Source organism: Tupaia chinensis, unplaced genomic scaffold (genome assembly GCF_000334495.1).
Source record: "Tupaia chinensis unplaced genomic scaffold, TupChi_1.0 Scaffold145208_1, whole genome shotgun sequence".
Lineage (NCBI taxonomy): Eukaryota > Metazoa > Chordata > Mammalia > Scandentia > Tupaiidae > Tupaia > Tupaia belangeri.
In genome coordinates, this window is record NW_006205068.1 from 1,509,368 (window position 1) to 1,533,753 (window position 24,386).

Here is a 24,386-nt window from a genome sequence, read left to right on the forward strand (position 1 = left end):
TGATGTGAGCAGGGCCCCTCAGAACCAGCTCTGCTAGTGTGGCTGGAGGGGGGGGGCAGGCTGCCCACTTTGGTTTGTGGGGCCCACTTTGCCAGCCTGAGAGTTTGTGTCAGGCTATTCTGTGTCAGCCCTGTGCTGGCTTTGCAAGCAGCCTGGTTAGATTAGCAGAAACTTTGGGTTGGAGTGGGCAGAGGGACAAAGGAGGTGACCACTGTGACCCTCAGTCAGGATCTGGGTGGCTGCTGTGGGCAGGTGCATGTTACGGCAGCCCTCAGCCTCAGCTGCTGGCTTGCTGCTCTTGTTCTTGCATCTCCCAGCCAGTTAGGGAAGTTTTGGGGTCAGGTAGGGACAGCTCTGAGGTGATCTAGCCAGCCCAGGCCACCCATGGCCACTGAGTCCCAGAGCTGGCCATTGACCTGGCTGCTGAGGCCAGGGTAGGGCTCCCCCTCTCACTGACACTGCTGGCTGGGAGCTCTGCCCTCTGCTGTGCTCCGAGTATCAGAAACAGACCCTCGTGGAGCTTTGGGATAATGTCCAGGGACCCCCCCACTCTGAGGACCTTCCCTCAGCTCTGTGCCTGCCTGGCAGAGTTTTGAAGATCAATGATTAAATGAGGTAACGTATGTGTAAGTAATTGGTGACATTAAAATGCAGTGCTGATGTGAATAACCAATTAAAGTTTGCCTTAGTGAATCATAATCCAAACAGTCAGTTGTCAGCAAGTGGAGAAAACGTTGAGGACCAGCAAGCCTCAGAAACAGAGGGGGATGGAGGGGGAGGAAATGAGGCACTGGAGGGTGGAGGTGCGAAGGCCCAGGGGCTGGCTGGGAGCGGGTGTGGGTGCTGGGCCCCTGTGCCCTCATGCCCTCTGACAGTGAGGGGGTATCTGGAGGCTGGGTTGGGCAGCTGTCCTCCCTCTTCCCCATCCCTGCCTTCATCCTGTCCTGTATGCAGCACCATTTTGCATATATTAGCCCTGGTTTCTTTAAACACCGTTTGAGGTAGTCATGTTCCCGTTCCATACGAGAAGGTGCGTCCTGAGCTGTGGAAACCCTAGCCCAAGGCTGCCCAGTTAGTTATGACAGTCAGGATTTGAACTCAGCTCTGTCTGATCCAGGCGTGGTCCTTCCACATGTTGTCATCTGTCAGCTCATGTTTTTGATGGAACTCCAGTGGCTGGAGTCATAAGCTTTGGCAGGTTCAGGGGCCCAGCCTGGGCCCTAGCACCTGGCTGGGGTAGAGGGCGGCCTCCTGCCTCTTGGAACATCCTTTCTTGTAGAGTAGGCTCCTAGTTTTGCCTGACCATATTGTTGGAGCCCCTCTGGTCACTGTGTGGGCTGTGGAAAGAGGGTCTAAGGAAAAGGTCTGTGGGAGGTCGGCTGACAGAGAAATGGCGCTGGGATCAGAGAGCTGAGCAGGCAGTCCGCAGGCTCGGATTTCTGCTTGAATCCCATTACATTTCTTTTGGTGACTCTGTGTGATGGGGGAGGTAATTGGAACAGGGTTTTGCAGCTATTTATGATCATAAATTTCCTCTTCTTAAAAAAGCTGTGCAGTGACTAAGAGTTGAGTGGAGGTGGCCGAGACTAGGTGAGATGGCCGCGGGGGAGGCGGAAGAGCTGGGAGGAGATACCGCAGAGAATGTTCCCCGCATGCTGGGCAGCCCGCGAAGGACTTTCAGACGGGCACCAGGCCTGAGTGGGCAGGAGAGAGCAAATCAGGTCCGGCCACTCAGTGCTAGAGGCAGGGGGGTGGGGGTGGGGGAGTGAATGGAAGGGAAATAGATGGCTGCTGCTTCACCTAGGGGCCCAAGGACATGCTCAAGCTCACGTCACCTTTGGATTTCTTGGAAATCTGAGGGTGATGACATAATCAGGGCACCAAACCCAGGACAGCTTTACTAAGGGCCTGTCCCCACCAAACACAGCTAACCCCAAAGCCCCCCATTTCCACCCCTGCTCTGTGAGCTTGGGCAGGTCCTTTCATCTCTAAGCACTGGCTTCTTCAGCCAGGAAGTGAGCTTCTGAGTACCTGCAGTGCACCTGCCTCACGGGGGCAGGAGACCCTCCCAGGGGCTGCCTCGGTCATGTAGGGCCATGAGGCCTTTCCTTGTCTCGCCTGCCTTCTTTCCCAAGCAGGTATGATTGTAGGCGAAGGAGAAACAAGATTAGACAGGAGGAAAACAGTGACTGTGACAGTGGCCAGCACTGATTACACACCCAGCCAGGGCTAGGCTCTGCATTCAGAGCTTTGTGTGCAGTACTGGGTTTGAACTTTATAATGACCCCAAGGGGTTCTTCACCCTTTCCACTTTACAGTTGAGCATCCTGAGGCTCAGAAAGGCTCATTGTTTTCCTCAAGGTTACACAGCTAGTTGGAATCTGGCCAGGATTTGGGCCCTTTGGGTCTCTGTGACCTGGGAGCTGGATGGGCAAGCACCTCTCACATGCGTGCTTCTTGAGGGGTGGAGTTGACTGGCCATGGGCTGGCTGGGTCAGCCTTCTGCAGCTGGCTCTGTCCCTACTCACTGCTCTGCCGTGCTGGCCTCCTTGCTATGAGCTCCAAGCTCCTGGATGGTGCTCTCCCTATGGCTCCTTGCTCTTACAGGCTGAGGGGCTCTGGTCTCCATTCTTGTTCTGGGGCCTGATGAGCTCTCCTTTATCCCTTCCCCAGTCATGGCGAGGGCTTGCCCTCTGGTGCTTCCCTGCAGAAGGGCAGCCATTCCTCGGATGGGACTAGCCCGTCCCTCCAGCTGGGGACTGCAGGGGCACCCCATAACCTCCCACTCCTCACATGGTGTTCTTCAGCCTCCACGTAGGGACTTGTCTTTCTCCACCCCCATGGGATTCATCAGCATATTTTGGGGCTTACACTTAAAAGCTCAGTGGTAATTAACTCACCTTGGAGGACTGGCTGATTAGGGAATGATCATCATTATCTTTATTGCTCTCCTGCAAGGGTCCTCTGGGTGCTGACTCCTGCTGTTCCCTTTGATTAGAGTGCCCTTCCTCAGCTCTGCCCACCCAGGCTGCCCAGATCCTCCCTAAGCCTCTGGGACCAGGTGGTACAGACCGTCCCTGGGCCATGGCCTCCTCGCCTACCTTCTAGGACCCCTCTGAGGCTGGCCAGGCTGCAGTTGCCTCTGTCTCCCTCCGGCACCTGTGGGTCCCTTAGCTGTAGCCTACATTGGTTTCTCTGCATTTTCCCCTGCCTGTCAGAGCCTAGCATGGGCCTTCATGCTTGTACTCAGTTTTAGAATGGAGGAAGAGAGGGAGGGAGGGAGGAGTACAAAATGAAGCAGCCTTCGTTGGTTCCATTGAAATCTCCTGAAAGACCCTTAACCCCAGTCCAGGCTTCTCAGAGGGGCTCTGCGGGTGGTTGCTTGTGGGCTTGCGGGGCAGAAGCATAACTCCTGCTTTCCACCTGCACTCTTGGGTGGGAAGGGATGTTTAGGACTCGATCTGGTGAAGATTTTCTACATTTACATGGGCATAGACATACAAACTGGTGCATATGCATGTGTGACACACCACATATGTAGATACATACATGTATGAACATCGACAATATACTTGTACACACATGTACACACCTGTCATCTGTGCTTCCACTCTCAGCCTTTCGGTTCTGTCACCTGCTTGGGATTTTCTTCCCTCTTGGTTGTTCCTCCCTGTCTAAAGTATTAGCTGTTCACCCAAAGCCATAGGATTCTGAGTACTTCTCTGCCTGTGAAAAGGCTGAAATGTACAGAAAACTCACCCCTCCTGCTGTTCTGTCACAGCCCTGCCTTTACAGAGCTTGCAACCTGGGAAGAAGATGTTCCCTCCCCCCTCCTGCTTGTCCTTAGTGAACTCCTCCCTAGACCCAGAACTGTGCTGGACACAGGAGGTGAGCATTTTGGACAAGTCAGTAAGTTCTGCCCTTGAGGCTGAAGTTTCAGAAGGAAGACATAGCTGCTGAGGGGACTGAGATGTGTACTGGGAGGTGGTGACGAGGTGGTCAGTGAGGGCATGGAGAAGGCTGGGCAGACGGTCCCTGAGTGAAGAACTCTTCCTCAGTGACCTTGAGGAAAGGAAAAGCCCAGCGTTTGGGGTAGGATAGAAGTTGGCAGTTGAGAGCTTTTGCTGTTGCCTGGGATAATGCTCACAAATCACCTTGGGGCTTCTTAGAATGCAGATGCTGGTTCCATAGGCCTGGGTGGGTCCTGAGATTCTGTAGTTGAACCAACCCTGTCTGAGGCAGTGCTGCTGCTGTAGGTCCCGGGAACTGGGGTCTGTGTTCAGGCTCTTTGGCTTTCCTCTATGACTTCCCACCAGATCCCTGAGGTTGCTCCTTACCAGGACTCCCAGAGCTGCCTGTTTGCATCTGGAGAAGCAGTGACCAAGGAGCTAGGCCAGCTGGTTCCCACACCTCCTGTTTGTTGCTGTGTCCAGTGACAGTCACCGGCCAGCCCTGACTGGCCATGCTACCCCGAGTCCACACTCAGACTATCCTGGGGCTGCAGTGTTTGGCCACTTCCCAGTCATGAGAAGGAACGTTGTTGTGTGGCTTGCTCACCAGCAAGGAGTGGGGTTGGGACACGTGGGTACCCGCCCCCCCCCACCCCCAGGGGCTTTGAACAAGCAGCTTTGTACCTCTGTGCCTCAGTTGTCTTTCTGGGAAATCATAGCTGGACTTGAACTTACAATTCTTTCTCAGCCTTGTGATCATCTCTCTCTCTCTCTCTCTCTCTCTCACTCTCACTCTCACTCTCACTTCTCAACACCAGCAAAGCACTCCACTCCCTTAATTTGGTGAATTTAGAACAGACCAAAATTCATTTCCTCCTACCAACCCCCTCCATACTGGTATGTTCCAGAGCTTCTAGAAGATCCCATCATGTCCTTGTTTCTGACCCTGTCACACGTACAAGCCAGTGGAGGAGGTAGGGTGGCAGAGGCTGTTCTGGATAGAGTTTTAGTGCCAGGAGGAGAGGGCCTTATATTCTCTGTTTTGGTGCCCTTGCCTGCTGGCCCTGAGGTCCCTGGTGCTGGGCTCTCAGCTGCTTGTCCTAGGGAGTGGACTCACCCTTGTTCCCTGACTCCTCTCACACACCAACCCTGAACACCTCCTGACCCAGTCTGCAGAAAGCTCATCCACGGGTCATGTTCATACCCTCTGCCACCTAGCATGGGCCCTGTCCAGCCCCTGATGGGAAGTCTTTGCCATAGGGCACAGCTGCTCCTAACATGACACAGTCTCTGTGCAGGCTTAGCTGTTTACAGAGCACTCTCTTGCACCCGATGCCCAGTCTCCATGAGTCCTCTCTGTGGGGTAGTCTGTAAATACCATGGGGCTCTTCCATTTTACAGACTGGAACACTGAGGCTGGGGTTTCGTGAGGGCAGGAAGAGGACTGGCCATCTGGCTTCTCTTGCCAATTTTCTGGGAAAGTCACCCCATCCAGCCTGATCACCACAGGCCGGGAATGGGGGTTTCCTCCTTTATCATACGCTTCATTCTCCCACTTCTCGGCTCAGTTTGGTCCAGACGTGCTGAGAGGCTCTCCCAAATCTTCAGCTGACTTTTTCAGAGGTGATGCTGTCTGTAACATTCTCTGAGCTGCCATTAATTATGTGACAAGCAAATGTATTGCTTTCCAACAGGACTGTGTTCTGTATACCCAAGGAGAGGCACTCAGTGGAAAATAGCATTTTGTTTTGTGCTTCTCGAGCAAGTCTTTCAGGCTCCTCCGGCTCAGCCCGGGTGCCTGTTTGTTCAGCGATTAATCGCCAGCATCCGCTCAAGTGGAAATGAAGCAAACTTTACCACGAGTGGAATCGTCATTAAAAAGCCATTATCAAATCAAACCAGCACAATCCTTGCTCTTTTACTACTAATGACAAAACAATTTCTTGAGAAGGTACAGACAACAAACTTTTCATTTTATTCTTGCCTTCAATGCCAGCCTTCGCTAGCCGGGGGATGTAATAGGAGTGAGCCGCACCGAAGGGCAGCGCTGTAGTGATTTATTGATCAATAAAGGAGACAATTACAGCTTGTTTATGAAAGGAAATCCCCCGCCCCGGCCTTGCACGGCGGCGACAGTCTGGTAATGATAACTCCGGTAACCAGCTTGAAACGATAAAAGTCAATAGGAAGATATAGGATTTCAATAAAATTATGACACTCGATAAACCTTCCCGTGGAAACAAATTTTCCATGTATATGTGACCAGTTCCTGTTGGATTTGTAACTTTAATTTCTTACTTATTGAATTTTTTGTCATCAACTAATTATGAAGTCTGTGCCGGGGTGACAGCCGTGTGCCTGGCTTGTGAGGAAGCAGGAGAGCTCCAGACACGGCAGTCTGAGTCCGTGGGTGCCACCACATTTCCTCAGCCCCCCGGCACCCTCAGCCACTCCCAGTTGGAAGGGAAGGGCCTCGGCAGGGATGGGTAAACGGCATTGCTGCTGGGGGAGCTAGGCTTTTGGCTTGGTTTCTTGTGGGGACTCTGGTTGGGTCTCAGCTTGTCTCAGCCCAAACTGAGACAATAGATGTGGAAAGGGATTCTGGTTTCCTGTAGGAGGGCTTCACTTCCTTTAATTTCGTCATCCCTGTGAGCTCAACAGGTGACAGCAGGGAGGAGAGTGCCTGTGTGCCTGGAAATCTCTACTCGGACTTCAAGGCCGAGCAAGCAGGTCTCCATCAGGCATGAGTTCTCCTTTCAGCCAGTACTCACGAGGAAGGTTCGCCACTCACTCGCGAGCGAGTGCGCTGACCAGGGGCACAGAGCAAGGTCCTACTGCGGCTGGGCTGATCTTTTACTAGCTCCCTTTCCATGTGCGCGCTGGGAAGGAGATGTGTCAGAGGATGCACTGAAGCTGTTCCCTGGGCTTTATAAATGGCTAATGTTTGCCGACATTAGTGGAATCTTAGTCATTCTGCAGGCATGGTTGCTTACAGGGTAGCTCGCTGGACACTCCGTCCAGGACAGTGTTGATCTTCATAACTGTCCAGTTGCACCGCCTTATTAACAAAGGGACTGACACCTGGGAGATGAGTTAGCTGGCCTGGGGCCAAGCTGGGATTTGAACCTGGGCCACATTGAAATTCATCTTCTTGCTGAGTTCTGCTGCCCCTGGCTTTCTCCCCTGCCTGGACCCATGAGTGGGGCAGAACCCCAGGCTGAGGTCAGTGAGTGCATCGGCAGGGACATCTCTGAGGCACCGTGTAGACTTGCAGATTCCCAGGCCTGCGTGGACCTGCTGAATCCAAATCCATGTTGTTCTAATCCCAGAACGTTTGTGTGCACGTGGAAAACCGAGCAGCTGTGCTCCAACCAGCCTGGGTTCCTGGAGGAGGGCTTCACTTCCTTTCATTTTGTCATCCCTGTGAGCTCAACAGGTGACAGCAGGGAGGAGGAGGGCCCGTGTGCCTGGAACCTCTGCTCAGATTCTGCCTGGGCTCAGGAGAGTCCAGTGGCTCTGTGGATTTAGGCCCACATCTGGGCACCCCAGTCCAGGGACGGGAGAAATGACAGTAGGCAACCGAGTGGGAACAGCTTAGTTCCTGACCCCAGGATGTCCTTACTCTCTGTAGGCTTCCCTGCTGACTTAGTGGAAGGACTTGTCCCTGTGGGGTTATATGATTGATTACTCAAGCATCTCAGGAAAGACTGTTCTGATCCCAGCTCTGGGTCTGGAAGAAGCTGCCCATCTCTCACAGGGCCCGAACTTCCTGGCTCACACTATCGACCCTAATCAGGTTCAAGCAGGGGATACCTGAGTGGTGACTTCTGTTATGGCTCTAAGAATTAGTCCTGAGGCTATGTGCTCAGGCTGTCATCCCAAGAAACTGGAGCTGCTGCTCCTTGTGACTCCCACCTTTTGACCAAGAAAAGAAGGAAGGATGCTGGGTGTGACTTGTGTGTGGTGACATGTCGATGCCCTCAGCATCCCAGGAGCACTGCTGGGACCAGAACTGCTTCAGCAGGGACCTGGAAGCCTGTCAGAGCCCTGGGCAGTTGAACAGAGCTGTGGGTTGGCAGCTTCCCTGCAGTCAGTCTGCCCCACTCACAGACTGGCCATGTCATATCCTTGCTCTGTTACTAATTAGAGGCCGGGTCAGAAGTCATGGGAAGAGGCTGCAAGCCCACCTCCTGACTGGGACCCAGAGAGGTTACACGGGGACTCAGAGAAGTCACATAGACCCACAAGTACTAGCTAGGAGAGAAGAGAGGCCTGCGCCCACCATGGCACCCACCATGGCCCCCACCTGAGCGTAGTGTGTCCGTGGCAGTCAGGAGGCCTGTATTCCCCATCTAGCCAGTGTTCACACAGCATGGCAGGGCAGGAGGCACACGTCTGCCTGGATCACAGCCCAACACAGTCAGAGCGAGCACTGAGACCACAGACGGGCTCAACGTTCAGGGGCCTAGGCTGTGTTCCGAACATGTGGGACCTCTCCCCATGACATTGGGCTTGTGAGAGTGGGCTCTGGGGAGCTGGCAAGGACCAGAAGGCGGGTAGGGTCTGAGTCCCGAGAGCAGCATATCCTGTGCTTGTCTCCAGCTTCCTCTCACTGCTGCTTGCCCCACCCTGACCAGCTGCACTCTGTGCCCACAGGAGCGGGACGGCATGCGTGCCATCCTGGGGTCCTACGACAGCGAGCTGACCCAGGCCGAGTACTCACCCCAGCTGACCCGTCGCATGCGGGAGGCCGAGGATATGGTGCAGAAGGTGCATGCCCACAGCACGGAGGTAGAGGTGAGTCTGCAGTGGGAGGGCTGGGGCTCCTGGCATCAAACAGGACAAGACCTCCCCTGAGAGGACTTGGGCAGAGTCTCGTCTGGTCTTAGTCCTGTCCTCTTTAACTGTGTGCGTGTGGTGGGGGCTTATAGGCTGGTTATTTTACATATGTAACACAAGCCCAGCAATCGTGTCTTCCTCAGTTTGTCGGGGAGTCTAGATGGCTCCCCAGACAACAGGCAGGTAAGCTACACAGGGTTGGGGTTTTGTGCGATGAGCATCCCATCCCATCAATGGCATCAGTGTGAGGAGCAGCTGAATGGTCAGTCTCTGTGTGCCTTGGAGGTGACCCATGGGAGGCTGTGCTTGTGGCCTGGAGAGCGGGCCCAGTGCTGCCCAACTCACTGCATGGTGAGGGCAGGGCTTTCCCCTCCTACCACGTCCTCCAGCCCGAGCCCCCTTTCCTGGTGATGCCACGAGGTCCTCTAGGAGGAGGATGGCCTTAGCTCTGTCTTTTCCCTCCACTGCCCAGTGCCACCTGTGATCCCTCTGTGAAGATCTGTGTCCTCTTCTAGCCACATGTGGACAGAGGACAGAACCCACGTTAGAGACGAACTCTGTTGGCTGCTGTGGCCTTAGGTCTCGTGGGCTGTCTTAGTGGTCACGTATACATGGGCTCCCTGTGGCCATTCTGATTCCCACCTTGCTACTCCTCCCTGGGTGGCCGGGGTCCAGGCCCTTATTTGTTCAGCAGAGGAAAGCAGCTGAGGTCTTGTAAGGCCCAGAGATCAGTGCTCCCCTGGGCCAGCAGTTCTCAGCAAACCATTCCCAGCCCTGAGTGGGGGAAAGCCTACCTTTTCCCCTCTGAGGCAGAGGAGAGAAGGGGTTAGCACTTCTGTTAGGAACAACTCAGCCCTTCTGAGGCATGGTGGGTCTCCTGACCCCTAGACATAAGGCAGGGCCATCATGGCTTCTTGGCTGCCAGGAAAAACCATTCCTACATTAGCTAACTTTGTTAAATTCCTGCTTTGGTCAGCTCTACCCTAAGCCCTTTACCTGTGTCATTCATTTTAATTCTCACTACATCCTTGGGATAGTTGCTATTATTATTCGAATTTGACTGACAAGGAAACTGAGCCCCTGATGGATCAAGAGGCATGTCCAGGTCCTCAGGCTGGTTTGTGGCAATGCTAGGTTTCCATGGATCACAGAGCTGCAGGCTGCAGTGCAGGCTGAGTGGTGGGCTACCCATCTCTCAGAGGTCCCTGGGTCTGACGCTTCTGCCAAGATGGCCTATGGCCTAGTAAGTAGTTCGGAAAACTCTTTGGTCTTAGTGTCACTGTGATCATTCTGGCCTTTGATGGTGGAGTTCCATGGTGTGACAGACTGTAGATGACAGGTGTTGGTGAGCCACCCTGCCACCCCACCCCCTCCCCATCCCCGTCCTGGGCAGCTATCACTGCTCCTCATTCAGACAGTGTTTGTGGATCACCTCTGATGTCCCAGCTCTAGAGATGACCCAGGTCCCTCAAAGGAAAACCAGACTGGCAGGTGTGACCACGGCTACTCCCCACTGTGGGCCAGGCAGTGCTCTAAGGGAACAGCAGACAGCCTCAAACCCTTTAGAGATTAACTTTTAAGTGAAGGAGATGTTTAATAAGTAAACGTGATGTATCCAGGGTGTTAGAAGGTGCTGAGTTAAGGAGAAAGAGAAAATCGTGTAAGGGAGGGGCTCCAGCATCTGCACAGTGTTGGTCCCCTGGGGGCTGCTGTATTCAGGGAAGAAGGGAGGAGTTTCACGCGCTGTGCTGGGAAGACACCCAGAAGATGGTCCAGGGCGTAAGAGAGGGCATACAAGGTACAGAGATTCAGATGCTCAGAAGGCCTGGGGCCCTCGTGTCCACTCGGCCTTGCACACATGTGGCCATGCTGAAAGTCCCAGCAGGTGTCATGGGGACTTACATTGTCCCTGCTCATGGGGACAGCCCTTAGGTCCTACACCTGGCGTGGTCTTCTGACCACTGCAGGGCAGGCCCTTTCTGTATCCAGGAGCCCCAGGAGGGGCCTGCTGTTAGCTGCAGACCTTCAGTTCTGGTTTGAAAGGTTAACTCCAGCTGTATCAAGAGAGGGCATCATAAATAAGAGTGCATTAATAGCCATTTTATTACAACACATTTTTCTCCACATGAAACATTAATGAGGAGGGATTTGCAGGGAGGGCTCCCTGACACCCGCTGTCGTCCCTAGCTTTGTTCACATTGAGAGCTCCTCCTGTGCTCGCCACACGCACTCCGGGCAGTTCACGATGAGCCTGGCAGCTTGGGCACATCCAGTGCTGTGCGTTCTGGTGTCTGTGTCGAGGTGACCAGAGGCAGTCAGTGAGCAGTCACAGTGGCCATGTCAGCAGCCTCAGCCATCACCCCGCTGATGGGGTATGGGTTGGGGTCCCTTCTTCTCCCATCCCATGGTGGCCTGTGTAGTGGGTTATTCCCCTCATCTACCTCATGGAGTTGGGGAAGAATTGGGCAGATAGAGGAACCTGGGGCCCAGCGGGGCTGGAGTGCATCTGGCTAGCCCTTACTGCTCCTCTCTCTCATTGTCACAGTGGAAGTTCACAGTCTTGGCAGGAAGAGCCTGGGAGCTGCTCCCCTCAGCTCTCCTAGCCTCCTCTGCATATCCACCTGGGGTCCCCTTCTTTACTGTTCCCTCCAGAAGCAGACCCAGGTCACATTGGGCTATGTCTATTGGGTAGACACTCCTCTAGCCAGCACATGGCCTTGTGCCCTCTGAGTAAGGTTGTCTTGTCAGCCACCGGCTCAGAGTCTGGTGAGGGCTATCTGCTCTCCAGGGTCTGGAGCAGCCACGTATTTTAGCTTCTCCACCTTATCCTGTGTGGCAGTGGGACCTGGCCCTGGCCTTTGTCAGGGAGGGTGCCCTGAGAATTCTGCTTTGTGGAGAGGAGGCTCTCCTTCCTTCCCATAAAACCCTGCCCTCCTGGCTGTGCTGTTGCCTGGGAGAGGAGCCAGGTACAAAAGATAGGACTGGACACTCAGGCCAGGCTGACTGGTCTTTGTCCCCTGGCCTCTGGAACCTCACAAGGCAGGAAAGGAGAATCTACATGCCTCACATTCTGAGCGCTATCCTTTCACTGCTTTAGGACCTGGAAGTGACGACTGGATTTAGCATAGTCTTGTGGGTTGGTCTAGGTGCCCTGTGGAGCCCTGCCCAGAAACCTGTATCTGTTCTGTCTGGGAAGTCCTGAGCCTCCTGCTTCCACTAGGTGGCAGCAAACCAGCTCCCAGCCCTGCTCTGGGAAGGCCAGCCTGGAGAGAGGATGAGGCAGGTCTGAGAGTCCCATGGTGTTGCCTGCTGCTTCCTAGAGAGCCAGAGGAGGTGGGTTTCTCCTGAGCCTTGGCACTTTCCCCTGCTCACCTCTAAAGACCCTTCCCTTCCTCTGTCTTAGGACCTTTGCTAGAGAGAAACCTGCCCTCACCTGTTTCCCTTCTTCCTGTCCTTCCCCTTCACCTCAGTGGGTCCATCACCCTCTGACCTAATCCGTAGTAGGCACCCCTGCACTAGGCCCTGGGGAGCTCCCTGTCCAGGGAGGAGTGAGGTGGGAACTGGCAGCCACATGGCAAAGACAAAGGAGAGGCAGTGTGCCTAGAGCCGATGTTGGTGGAGGCTTGGAGAACACTTGCTGGAGAGGGAACAACCTGGCTATATCTTACCGGAGGGGTGCAGGGGCACTGAGACTGGAGGAGGCCCTGGTTAGCTGTGCTGGGGGACAGGACTTGTCATTACATGCTAGCAGCTGCTCCAGTGCAGAGGCCTCTGGTCTTGGGGTGATTGTAGGACTCAGGGGGAATGTGGGGTTTGGGGCTCCTGCAGGGGCTGGGACTTTTCTGAGAGTTTGCCTCGACTCATTTTGGGGTGCTGTATCCTAATCCTCACAGAGAGGTCCAGTGGGCTGTCTAGTTGTAGACTTGTGGGGTACCTGCTCTCTAATAGGGACAGGAAGGACATCAGTACAGAAACTGGAGGGGAGTCTCCCAAATACTTGATAACAATACAGAAGTGTACCTAGAACACACTGGTAATAAGACTTTTCTGTGGTTTGTGAAGAGTAGCATATTTTTTTTTTTTTTTTTTTTACCTGCTCTCTAATAGGGACAGGAAGGACATCAGTACAGAAACTGGAGGGGAGTCTCCCAAATACTTGATAACAATACAGAAGTGTACCTAGAACACACTGGTAATAAGACTTTTCTGTGGTTTGTGAAGAGTAGCACATTCTTTTTTTTTTTTTTTAATAAAAAGTTATATTTATTTATTTATTCATTTATTTTTATTTGACCAGAGAGGGACAGAGTGAGAGAGAAAGGAAAAGTGAGAAAACAAGCCGCCAGGTCTGAGGCTCGAACTGCGGTCAACCATGGGGGAATCTAACGCCTTTAACCACCACACCACTGGGTGGTGGGCTCAAGTGGCACGTTCTTAAATAGAACTATGCATTTTCCTAGTTTCTTCACGTCTGCACCATGACACACATATCTTATCCTTGTGCATCAGTTCTGCCAGCAGAGCTCCCTGGGCCCAGGCATCTCCCTGGGAGAGCCTCTGCTGGGGCCTGCACCATACTCCCACAGAGGGAGAATGTGGCCACAATGCAAGGAACCACACACCTGAACTGAGAAGAGCAAGGGCCAGGTGGGATCCTGGGTCCACGCGAGAGGTTGCAGGGTTTCACATGATGTGGGTGCGAAGTGGCTGTGTCCACTGTGCTCAGAGGAGCAGTCCAGGCCAGTCATGCTGGAGTGGATCAGAAGCCACGAATTGCAGCCATCAATTTCTATGATGGGGTCTTAGTCTCCTCGACTCTGCAAGGTCTGGTGACGGTGCCCCTGTGTGTTTGGTGAGAACACTGGTGAAGATCCTTTCCTGACCCAGAGGGAGGCGAGAACTGGAAGGCATTTTACTGAGCTCAGTTCAGGGCTGCGCTTACAGGGAGAGGATCCCTCTGGGGGGGTCCATGGGTCATGGGCACCTGTGGGGGCAGAGCTTCTGTGGACCCCTTCCAGAAGCACTTGTCTCCTTGCTGGACTCTGGCCCTGTACTGTCTGGCTTAGCCTACCACTCCTGACGCTGTTAAGCTCTAGTGAAACCTCTAGGCTCCTGGTCACTCATGGCTGGGGTGTTGAGTGAGCAGAACCCTGGGCTAGACAGGGAAGGAATTGGGAGCAGAAGGAGCCAGGGAAGCTGTGTTCAAAGCAGCCATGTGGCTTGACGACCTGCCACCTGCCAGCCACACTCCTGCCTGGGATCCCACAGCCCAGATCCTTTTCCCATCTCAAGCCTGACCCTTGTTTTGGGAAGAGGCCTCCAGGTCAAGAGTGCCCATTGAACAGCAGCTCAGCCACTGTGTAACTGGGGCCTTTGACTCTATGCCACCTGAGGGCTCTCTTGGGTCCCCCTGCACTCCAGGCTGGCGCCTTCACCTGATTGTAGACATTGTGATGGTAAATGTTGGGACCAGCAGATGGTGTAATGCTATGTTGCTGGACTCCCATGTAGCCGACCACAGTTCGAGTCCCGGATGCGGTGGCTTAAAGTCACACTGGGCACGCGCGTGTGTGTGTGCATGCGTGCCCAAGATCCTGAGAGGAGAATGGAGGAAGAGGGATTGCGGCATGGTCATCCTCCCAGGGGGGTGATTTCTCACATTCTGTCTCTCTCTCTCTGTCTTTCTGGCGAGCGCACACGCCCTATAGCAAAAACCTCTCCAAAAAAAAAAAAAAAGCCATCTGCCAGTGCTTCTGACCTAGGCGCTCTGCTGTGGCAGTCCAAGAGCGGATCTTCTGACATTCCTGTAGCACAGGCCTGCTCCTTGCCTTGTCCTCTTCACGCCATGTCCACCCGACTCTTTCTGAAGGATGAGAGAGCTAACCCTGAACCAAGGGAGCTGTGTCCCAGAGAATGCCCCCCAGAGACACCTCCCTGCCCAGGTGTGGGACTTCACAGCTGCTGCTGGCCCTGTAAGACCATGTATGCAGCCTTACCCCTGCTCACTCCCAGAGGAACCTTGAGCCCAGAGAGGTCCGGCAGCCCCGGGAAGCTGTGTGCCCTGCAGCCCACCGGAGCCAGTTCTGAGCCTTGTTGGCAGCAGCAGATCTCTGCCAGTAGCCTGTGACAGCCTTCGGGCTGGTCCTGTTGCCCCAAGGGGTTATCTACGGGGAGGAGGCCCCAGCTTTGACTCGTCCTCTATTTTAGAGTGGGCTGAAGGTAGACTCGGCTGCAGGCAGCAGGACTGGTGCCCTGGGGGCTTTGGTGGGTGGGTTTTTAATTCTATTTTATTAAACAGTAACATTTTATATATCAGAAACTGTAAACTCTGCACACTTGGGGAGAGCTTGAAAAGCTGCTTCAAGCTGCCTGTCAGAAGTTTATTAGTTGAGCGGCACGTATTGACATACTATAAAAAGTTATGTAACTTCATAGAATTCATTTGGTAAAGGCTCCTTAGTGCCTCCCAGACAAGCCATCCGTCACTGGCGGCTGAGATGCAAGCACTGTTTGGGGCGCATGGTTGCTCACGACGTGCAGCTGAGCACCTCCCTCCCTGGTGGGCCCCAGGGTGGCTTGTGTGCTCTTGTCTCAGCGAGCCAGAAGGTGGCCAAGGTGCGAGCAGGGAAAACACCCCACAGCCCTCTGGGGTCTGCGTGTGCAGATGGATTAGGAATGGGATGTGTGTTGTGCACCCCGTCCCCAATTTCTCACTGTGTATTGCTGATCTGGGAGGGAGGACCCAGGGCAAACAGATGGAAGGAAAGCCTGGTGGGCTTCCTAGGTGCAGGGATCTTACCCCGCCTCTGCTCTCCTCCACCTCTACTCATTTGTTTTTCTTTCATTTCTAGTCTTCCTCCGCTTCTTTCCTCTGTTTCTTTTCTGTTCTCTCATCGTCTGTCTGAGCACGTCTTTCTGTCCCTCTCTCTGCTTTGACCTCTCTTCACCCCTTTCCTCACCCTCAGACTCCTGTCTCCTCTCACTGTGGCAGTGTCTGCAGTTTTTCCCGTGAGATTGTGTGGCACTGGGTGTGTCCCCAGGGCAGACACGTGCTGCAAGCTATAGGGGCCCTCCACGTGCAGGTACAGGGGAGTGGCAGCTGTAGGTGGGGAGGACGGGGCCAAGGGGCTTTGAAACTCACCACCTCCTTCAGAGGCATCTCATTCTACCCATTTAGCTTAATCAGTCAGTTCTAATGTGGAACATGTTTTGATTCTGGTAGAAACATTTTAGCAAAACAAACTGGAGATGTTGAGATGGGAGAGTCCCAGTAGCCTCTCTCTGGTGAAGTCTGTGCCATTTTGCACGGATTTTATTTATTCCATTTAATAAAGCGGCTGCAGAAGTTGGTAACATATGTCATGAATCCTCTTGTCGACGGAGCTATAAATATGCAGCGCGTGCCACCTTGATTCAACATATCAGCCTGATTTGTGTTTCCAATTTATTTAATTAAAACAGATTATGGTGCTGCTGGCTGCATGGAGGTATGTGGAAAATCCCAGTTTGAGATTGCAGTGGATCTGAAATAATTTCTGTCTCCCAATTTAGGAAAAAACAAGCCTCATAACTTTTCCCTCTCCTCGATTTCTTCTGTGAGACTCACGCGGCGCAGTTTGTTCTGCGGTCTCCTTTTTGCGCATGGTTTGGCTTCATGAAGGATGTGTCTGCAGGCCTAACATGTTATTTTTCTTACTTATGAAAGTGTTTATTTACTGAGCTCCCTGTGTAGAGAACTTAGGGCAGCTGTACTGTACAAAGCACAGATAAAACAAAATGAAAAACCTCAGAACAGACAAAGGTTAGCAATGTGTTAAGGAAAAGTGGACAAAGGTGGTAAGAAGGAAGAAATAATAGCGGATTCTAGGACTGTTTGACCACAGGATGCAGGAAGTGGGGGCTCCGCCCCTATTGGGACAGAAGTGACTGCCCAGGGGGTCTTTATGGGAGACACAAGTTCTGTCTTACTCTGAGGAGGAAGGCTCTGCACACCACCTCTCAACATGAACAGGAGGACTGCCACCCATAGGTGCAGTAAAAATGCTCTAAGAAGCGAGATAATTAAAACATGTAGAGGGGCCAACAGGTGGCATGATGATTAAGGAATCCCCCATGGCCGACCACAGCTCGAGTCCCAGACCTAGCAGTTTGCTTTCTCATTCCCCCCGGCCACTGCTGTGTGTGTGTGTGTATGTGTGTGTGTGTGTGTGTGGTGAGGGCATGTACCCTATAGCAAATCTAAAACTACTACTACTACTAACAACAATAACAAATAAAATTAAGATAAGTAATTTTTTTTTAGAATGTTTTTACTTTTTTTTTTTTTTTTTTCTGGAGAGGTTTTCGCTATAGGGCGCATGCTCTCGCCAGACAGACAGAGAGAGAGATAGAGACAGAAAGTGAGAAATCACCCCCCCAGGGGGGATGGTCACACCGCAATCCCTTCTCCTCCATTCTCCTCTCGGGATCTTGGGCACACACGCACACGTGCCCGGCATGAGTTTTAAGCCACCGGGTCCAGGACGCGAACCATGGTTGACTACGTGGGAGTCCAGCGACATAGCCATTACACTAACCGCTGGTTTCCGAGATAAGTAATTTTTTAAAGAATTATTTTATTTAACTTCCTTCCTTCCTTCCTTCCTTCATTCCTTCCTTTGTTTTCCTCCCTCCCTCCCTCCCTCCCTCTCTCCTTCCCTTTCCCTTTCCCTTTCCTTTTTCAGATTGATTGGCCAGAGAGAGAAAGAGAAAGTGAGAAAGCAAGCCACCAGGTTCAGGACTTGAACCATGGTCAGCCGTGTGGGAGTCCAGTACCTTTAACCACCACACCACCTGCTGGCCCCAAATAAGTAATTATTTAAAAAAGAAAAACAAACAAACAAACAAACAAAAACATGTAGAGCTGGCCCTATAACCTAGTGGTCAGGGGAGACAGGTCCAGCATGGCTTACTACTGTTCGAATCTCGGCCCTGGTGGCTGGAATAACATAATAGGCATGTGTGCATGCATGTCCCAATCCCCATAGGACGGAGAAATCGAGGAAGGGATTGTAATGTGACTGCACCCCACGGGGTTCCTCCCAACTGTCTCTCTGGTGGTGCCTGTGCCCTCTGGCATTTAAAAAACAAAAACATGTAGAGATAGTCAGTTGTTGAAGGGTATCCTGCTGGTAAGTGGAAGATAGTAAGATTTAAACTCTGGTTGTCTGGCTCCAATTTAAACACTTACAATGTAAGTTTTAGCATCTCTGATTGAGTCGGTGTGGACTGGAGCTAAAGAATGCACACTTTTAACAAGTTCCGGATGACACTGAGGCCGCTCATGCCAGGCCCGCATTTTGAGAACCACTGCCCTGAAAAGTCCTGAGCTGTGCCCTGTGAGTATGGTGGGCTGAACTGGGTGGGGCAGGGTCCCAGCCCCTCTGCCTTAGGAGTGCCTGCTTTGCCCTTTGAGTATCTTGTGTGGGGTCTGAGCACCCACCATGGCAGCCCGCCCAGCAGCTAGGAAAGCTGGGCTTGTGGCTGTCCTCTGGCCAACATCCACAGGCCACGCCCCTCAGGGATACTGTCCAAGCAGAACAGGCGCTGACGCCTCAAGTGGCCCTGGTTTGTGGCCTGGGAAACCTTTTATGATGGCTGGCATTTTATGTCCTTTTTCTTCACACTTTGTCACAAACCCACATGCAGACTAGGCAGGAGGCCCAGGGCTTCTGCCTCCTCTTCTGTGTAAACTGTGACCTTGAGGGTGTGGGGGGACCGCTGCCTTCCTTGGGCTCCAGTCTCTCCAGTGCAGGACTTGTGTTCTCAGGATCCCCTCAGCCAGAGCGTCCTGCTGTTGGGGCCATCAGGATTTTCCGGTGTCCTGTCTTAGCCCATGCCCACCTGCAAGTCTCCCTGATGTGCCCTGGCCTGCCGCATGCTGGCAGGGGTGCTAGATCATCAGGCAGCAACTTCTCACCTCGGGATAAAAATAGCCCAGCCAAGGTCTCAGTGCAGCATCTACGTGTCGCAAATGGTGTGTGGCCTGGGGCTCGTGTCTGAGCACACGCAGCCACCTGGCCCGGCTAAAGAACAGCTGGGCCTGTACCAGGAGCCGTGTGGCCGGTAGGTCACTATGAGGCAAAGGCAGTGCTGTGACCACTACCAGGGTTATGGGACTGGGAGTGGCGATGGTGGGGTCCAGCAGAGCTGGTTTTTCTGTGCTGTGTGATGATCTGCTTTGGTCTGCCACCCCTGGGTGCTTCCTCTCCCCATGGCCTGCCACCCCTGGGTGCTTCTAGCTCTGGGTGCTCTTGGCCCCTCTTGGGGAAACTGAGCCTTGCATCTGAGAATCATCCTCCCTCAACCTCCTCTAGTCTTCACTCTTCTAGCCAGACCTCAGCCCAGCCCACTTTGCCTTCATGGTCCCACCCACAGCGGGGATAATTGGGTCATTTCTCTTTTAGTAGATCTTAGGGCCGTGGAGGAGAGGCTGGGGACAGTGAAGCCCCTGGATTTCCTGGGAGCAGCCTTCTAGCCTGCATACTCCGGCTTCCTGACTGTCAGTTCAAGCTCCTTACAATGTCTTCAGAAACCCTTCTCTACGTTCCACCCTCTCCCAGGCTGCTCAAGGTCCCTCCAGAGCACAGGGCCAGCATAAGGTTCTCATCTCACTGGAGAGGACACTGTGGGCTGGACAAGGGCTCAGCCAGGCTGACCCAGGGGGTGAGAGGTGCCCAGGTCCTCTGAAGGTGGCTTCACTGGCCGAGCACAGGTCACATAGTTGGTACCCGCATATCTGGGCTGAGCATGGTTCTGTAGAAGACACTCTGCTGACCTTCAGCTACCCTTGTCACACAAGAGCCTGTTTCTCTGAGTCCAGCCCGAGGTTGCGCTCTCTGGGAAATCTTGCTCAAGCTACTCTCCAGGGAGGAAACAAGCCCCAGACTTGGGGACCCAACCAAGGCTTCCAGCCCGCTGCCTTGGAGCTATATGCCCCTCCTTCGTGGGGTGTGAGCTCCTCAAGGTCAGGCCTTGCTCTCCGCTCAGACTCTGCATCCTGGGCAGAGCCAGGAGCTTGAACAGCGTGAGCAGAATGAATACGACAGGCCCTCCTTGTACCAGGCCATCACTTAGCTGTGCAGGCCAGCGGGCTGAGCTGGTGCAGGACGTGGGGCTTGAGGACAGGATGCCCATGGGGAGGGGGGAACTCTAGTGAGACCAGGATCCCTTGACCGTGTTTATTGCTTAGATGGCAGTCTGGCTCTAGCAGAAAATCTCAAGGAAAAAGCAAGAATAAATCAGCTGCGTACTCAGCTCCTTTTCCTGAAGGCACTGCAGAGGCAGGCAGGACCCAGCCACAAGGAGCTGCTCTTAGAAATGAGATGCTTTTCATTAAGAGACGAGCTGGCAGCACCTGAGCCCTGCGCCTGCCTGCCGCCTCAGCTGGGTGCTAGGAGGTGACTGCCCTCTGGATCTTGCCCTCAGTTCTCAGGGCGCCCCAGGCCCTGTGTGCCCTGGGGCATGTTTCTCTATGAGGAGAGGCAGCCATCACTTCTCCTCCTCTCTCTCCACTATGAGAGGTGTCATGCTCAGGCCTGGAAAGGGGGCCTCACAGTGACTGTGACGGGGCAATCCTCCTGGAGTGAGGCCTGGTCTTGTGCATCATCTTCCCATGGACCCTGCGTGTCCATCTGAGATGATGCAGCTGGGCCCATTGCTCAGTCCTTATGGGGGATGGGGCCTGGGGCTTCAGAAGTCTTGAGATCTTAGAAAGGATCTCCTGTTTAGAGGTGGAGGTGGTGCCTGGCTAGGGCCACCAGCCAGATCCCTGCATGTCCTCCCACCCCCAAGCACCTCACAGTTTTAGAAGCTAGAAGTCTGAGACAAAGGCCTCAGCAGGGCTGGTTCTCTCTGCAGGCTCTGAGGAAGGATCCCTTCTTTCAGGCCTCCCTCAAGCTTCTGGTGGCTGCATCCCTTGGCTTATGGTGCATCTCTCCTGTCTCTGTCTCTGTCATCACATGTCCTCCTCCCTGTGTGTCTGTCTGTCTCTCTCTTCTTCTTAGGAGGATCCCAGTCATTGCATTTAGGACCTACCCTTAGCACAGCGGTGACCTCATCTTGATGTCCTTAATGTAGTTATAACTGCAAAGCCCCTATTTCCAAGTAGGATTTATGTTCACAAGTATTGGAGTTAGGACTTGACTTCTTTTAGGGGCATACAGTTCAGACTATCCCAAGGAGGAGGGTGAGTTTTCCTGGTGAGTCTTGGTACTGGTAGAGCAAGCCCCTAGCATGAGGAACCAGGTGGCTTCCCCAAGACTAACTGTGTCTGATCACTGCTGTTGGGAGGAATCAGGGAGCACTTCCTGGAGGCAGTGTGACTCGGGGACCATGTCCTGCAGATGGGGTCCATGACCTAGGCCTCATGTGTAGCTATATGACATTGGTGGAAGAAAAGATTCTGTCTATGGTTTTCCAGCCTGAGGGGGCTTAGAACCGTCCCCAGAGCAGAAGCCTTTCCTTCCAGCGCTGGGTCACATGCACAGAGCAGAGTGATGGTAGGGGTTCTGGTGACAGGGAATGTGCTGGATATGACCACCCTATCCCAGCCTTGTCTCTTGGAGAGCACAGATGCTGGCCGCCGGGACTCCTGAGCAGACCTGCACACAGGGTTTGCTCTTACAGACATTTTTCCAGGTAGAGATCATGTGACTTTAATAAGAGTTGCAAGGGGAATTGTAATTTGAGAAAGTGAAGAATCCTTTATTACTTTATTTACTTATTTTGCGTGGCAGGGAATCCTCCTGCCTGGCCTTGGAGACATGCACATTGCCTTCCCTCAGTCCCCTGAAGCTATCCATGCCTCCGATTTTTTGTCCCTGGTGAAGCCTGGACATGGGGTCATACAGTCAGGCTGGCAGTGCTCTGGAGTTTTTCTGGCTTCTCTGTCATGCCTTATTCTTGTTGGAATCTCCTGGGTCAGAAGTTGCCATGACATCCAACCCTTCCTACCTGTTTTACCTCACTTTTCCAGCTATATTCTGTAGCTCTGAAACTTTGGCATCACTTCAAAATAATATTTTGTTCTTTTTTTAATTGCTAGGGGCATGTGCACCTGCCAGAGAGAGAGAGAGAGAGACAAGGAGAAAGTACCTCCCCATGGAGCATGGTCACACTGCAATTCCTTCGTCTCCATTTCTCTGCCCTGTCAAGATTTTGGGCAGGTATGCACACATGCCGGGCAGTTGTTTTTAAGCCGTCAGGGCCAGGACTCGAACAGCTGTTGGCCAATATGTGATCTAGCTCACTTTAACTTCTAAGCTCCAGGGCTGGCCTCAAGTAACATTTTAAAAGAAATCAGTTCTGAGCCAATACCACTCCAGGGCAGTGCCCCAGGCTGCTGTTTGGTCTCTTTCGTGGTGGGAGCTGGCCTCACTAGCTGAAATGGCAGGAATCATCTGAGGGTTGCTGCTGCTCCCACCTCAAGAAATATCTTGCAAAGCAGTCTTCCGATGCCAGGGTGCCACTTGGGTTTGGGGATCAATCTTCAGAGTCTTTTTTTTTTTTTTTAAATTTCTGGGGATTTTAATTTTTTAGAAGTCAGCATTATGGGCGGGTCCTCTAGCCTAGTGGTTAGGGAAGCTGGATCCCACATGGACGACATAGTTTGAGTTCTTGCCAGCTGGTCGAATGTGTATATGTGTTCAAAATTCCAATAGGTTGAAGAAACAGAGAAGAAGTGATTGTGGAGTGACCACAACCCATGGGGGGTACTTTTTCCCTCTCTTTCTTTGTGTCTCTCTCTGGCGAGCATACATACTTTCCCAACAATTAAAAAAAGAACTTTGTTGAAATATAAAATATACGCAGTGCAGTTCCCCACTTCATATGTACAGTTTGATGAATGTTGACAGACATGTGAAGTCTCTGTCCTCACAGACTACACCCATGATACAGAACCCCTCCTCCACTGACCCAGGAACTGCCCTGGTGCCCAGCGCAGCCGGTTTCCCACCCCAGCTCCTGGAGACCGCTGGCTTGTGGCCTGCTACTGTAATTTTGTCTTTTCTGGAGCGTCACATAAATGGAATCACAGGATATGTTTGTCTCTGTCGTCTATGACTTAGCATAGTGCTTTTGAAATTCATCCACGTTGTATCAGCAGTTCATGTATTTTTATTACGAAACAGTATTCCATCGTATCGTTCTATCAAAGTGTGTTTATCCACTTGCTAACCGATGGATGTTAGGTAGTTTCCAGTTCTTGCTTATTATGAATAAAGCTGCCATGAATATTTGAGTCCCAGTCTTTGTGTAAACAAATGCTTTCGGATCTCTGGAGTATAGATCTAGGAGTGGGACTGCTCGCTTTAACATCCGTAAGAAACTGCCAAACTGTCTTCCAAAGTGGCCGTGCTGTTTTGTATCTACTAGCAACGTGTGGGAGCTCTCACTCCCCATCCTTGCCAGCATGGCTATTGTCAGTCTTTTTAATTGTATCCAGTGGGACAGCAGTGCATTTCATGTGGTTTAAATTCGCACGTCCCTAATGACTAATACTGTGTAGCTTTTTGTGTGCTTCTTTGCTGCTCCTGTGTCATCTTTGGTGAAGTTTCTGTTCTGATGTTTTCTTCCTCTCTTGTGCTTTGCCTGCCAGTTCCAGCCGCCTGGGCTTCTGTCTTCTCAGCTCAGTGAGCCTGCCTGCTTGGGTCCTTGGGGGGCCCTCAGGGCAGTAAGCTAGGACAGTAGCAGGCCTGGGTCCAGGGAGTCCTCAGAGCTGGGGCAGTCGCGGGGGTCCTGTGGGTCCTTGGAATAGCAAGCTGGGGTGATTATTGGCCTCCCTGCCCGAATCTCGGGGGTCCTTGGGGCCATGAGTCTGGATCGCCTCACTTCCCTTCCCTTGAAGGTCTGAGTTCGGTGCTGCCTTTCCCGCAGGGTGAGAACTATGGCTTAACTCACGTTAGACACTATGCTAAATTTTGGCTGGTTTTCTGGTTAGTTGGGGCAAGGAGGGCCAGTCTGGTGCAGGTCCTTCCAGCTTGTCCAAGAGTAGAAGGCCCAGAACAATTTTAGTCTCAAAAGAATCCCCTCTGGAGCTCCCCTGATGCCCTGTCCCAGAAAATGTCATGAGCTTTTTCTTGGAATTGATGTCTTCAACCTCGGGGTTATTATCTCCTGGTCTCGGGCTGTGGTCATCTTAGTGTCCCTTGGTTGTGCATTCCCAGTCTTTGCTCAATGATAAGGCGAGGGAGGAGTGGGTGTTCATAGAATGTCTGCTTTGTGCCAGGGCCCTGCTGGGTGCTTCTCATGCTTTCTCTCTGCTAAGCCCGCCACATCTAACCTCCTCTTTTACACCATCAGTGTAGGCTCACTGACCATTCCCACTCCAACTCCTGCTTCATCCAGGTCCACCCTCATTTAAAAAAATATGATTTTGGGGACCAGCAGTTAGCGTAATGGTTATGTCACTGAACTCCCATGTAGCCGACCACGGTTCGAGTCCTGGACCCGGTGACTTAAACTCACGCTGGACACATGTGTGTACGTGCCCAAGATCCCAAGAGGAAAATGGAGGAGAAGGGATTGCTACGTTGCCATCCTCCCTGGGGGTGGGTG

The 24,386-nt window shown here is 52.7% G+C and overlaps 1 protein-coding gene across 8 annotated transcripts in view; it reads left to right on the forward strand.

Annotated features, from left to right (window-relative positions):
* MAD1L1 (mitotic arrest deficient 1 like 1) overlaps window positions 1-24,386 on the forward strand; it is a 598,556-nt gene that overhangs the window by 279,043 nt on the left and 295,127 nt on the right. For 6 of the 8 annotated variants that reach the window (XM_006167865.3, XM_006167866.3, XM_006167868.3 and 3 more), the window contains one exon: window positions 8,607-8,747. In XM_006167865.3, the coding sequence (XP_006167927.1) occupies window positions 8,607-8,747 (141 nt within the window). Of the gene's footprint in view, window positions 1-4,202; window positions 4,272-8,606; window positions 8,748-24,386 lie in introns of those variants that run through there. The other 2 variants (XM_014583952.2, XM_014583953.2) reach the window with 2 other exon arrangements.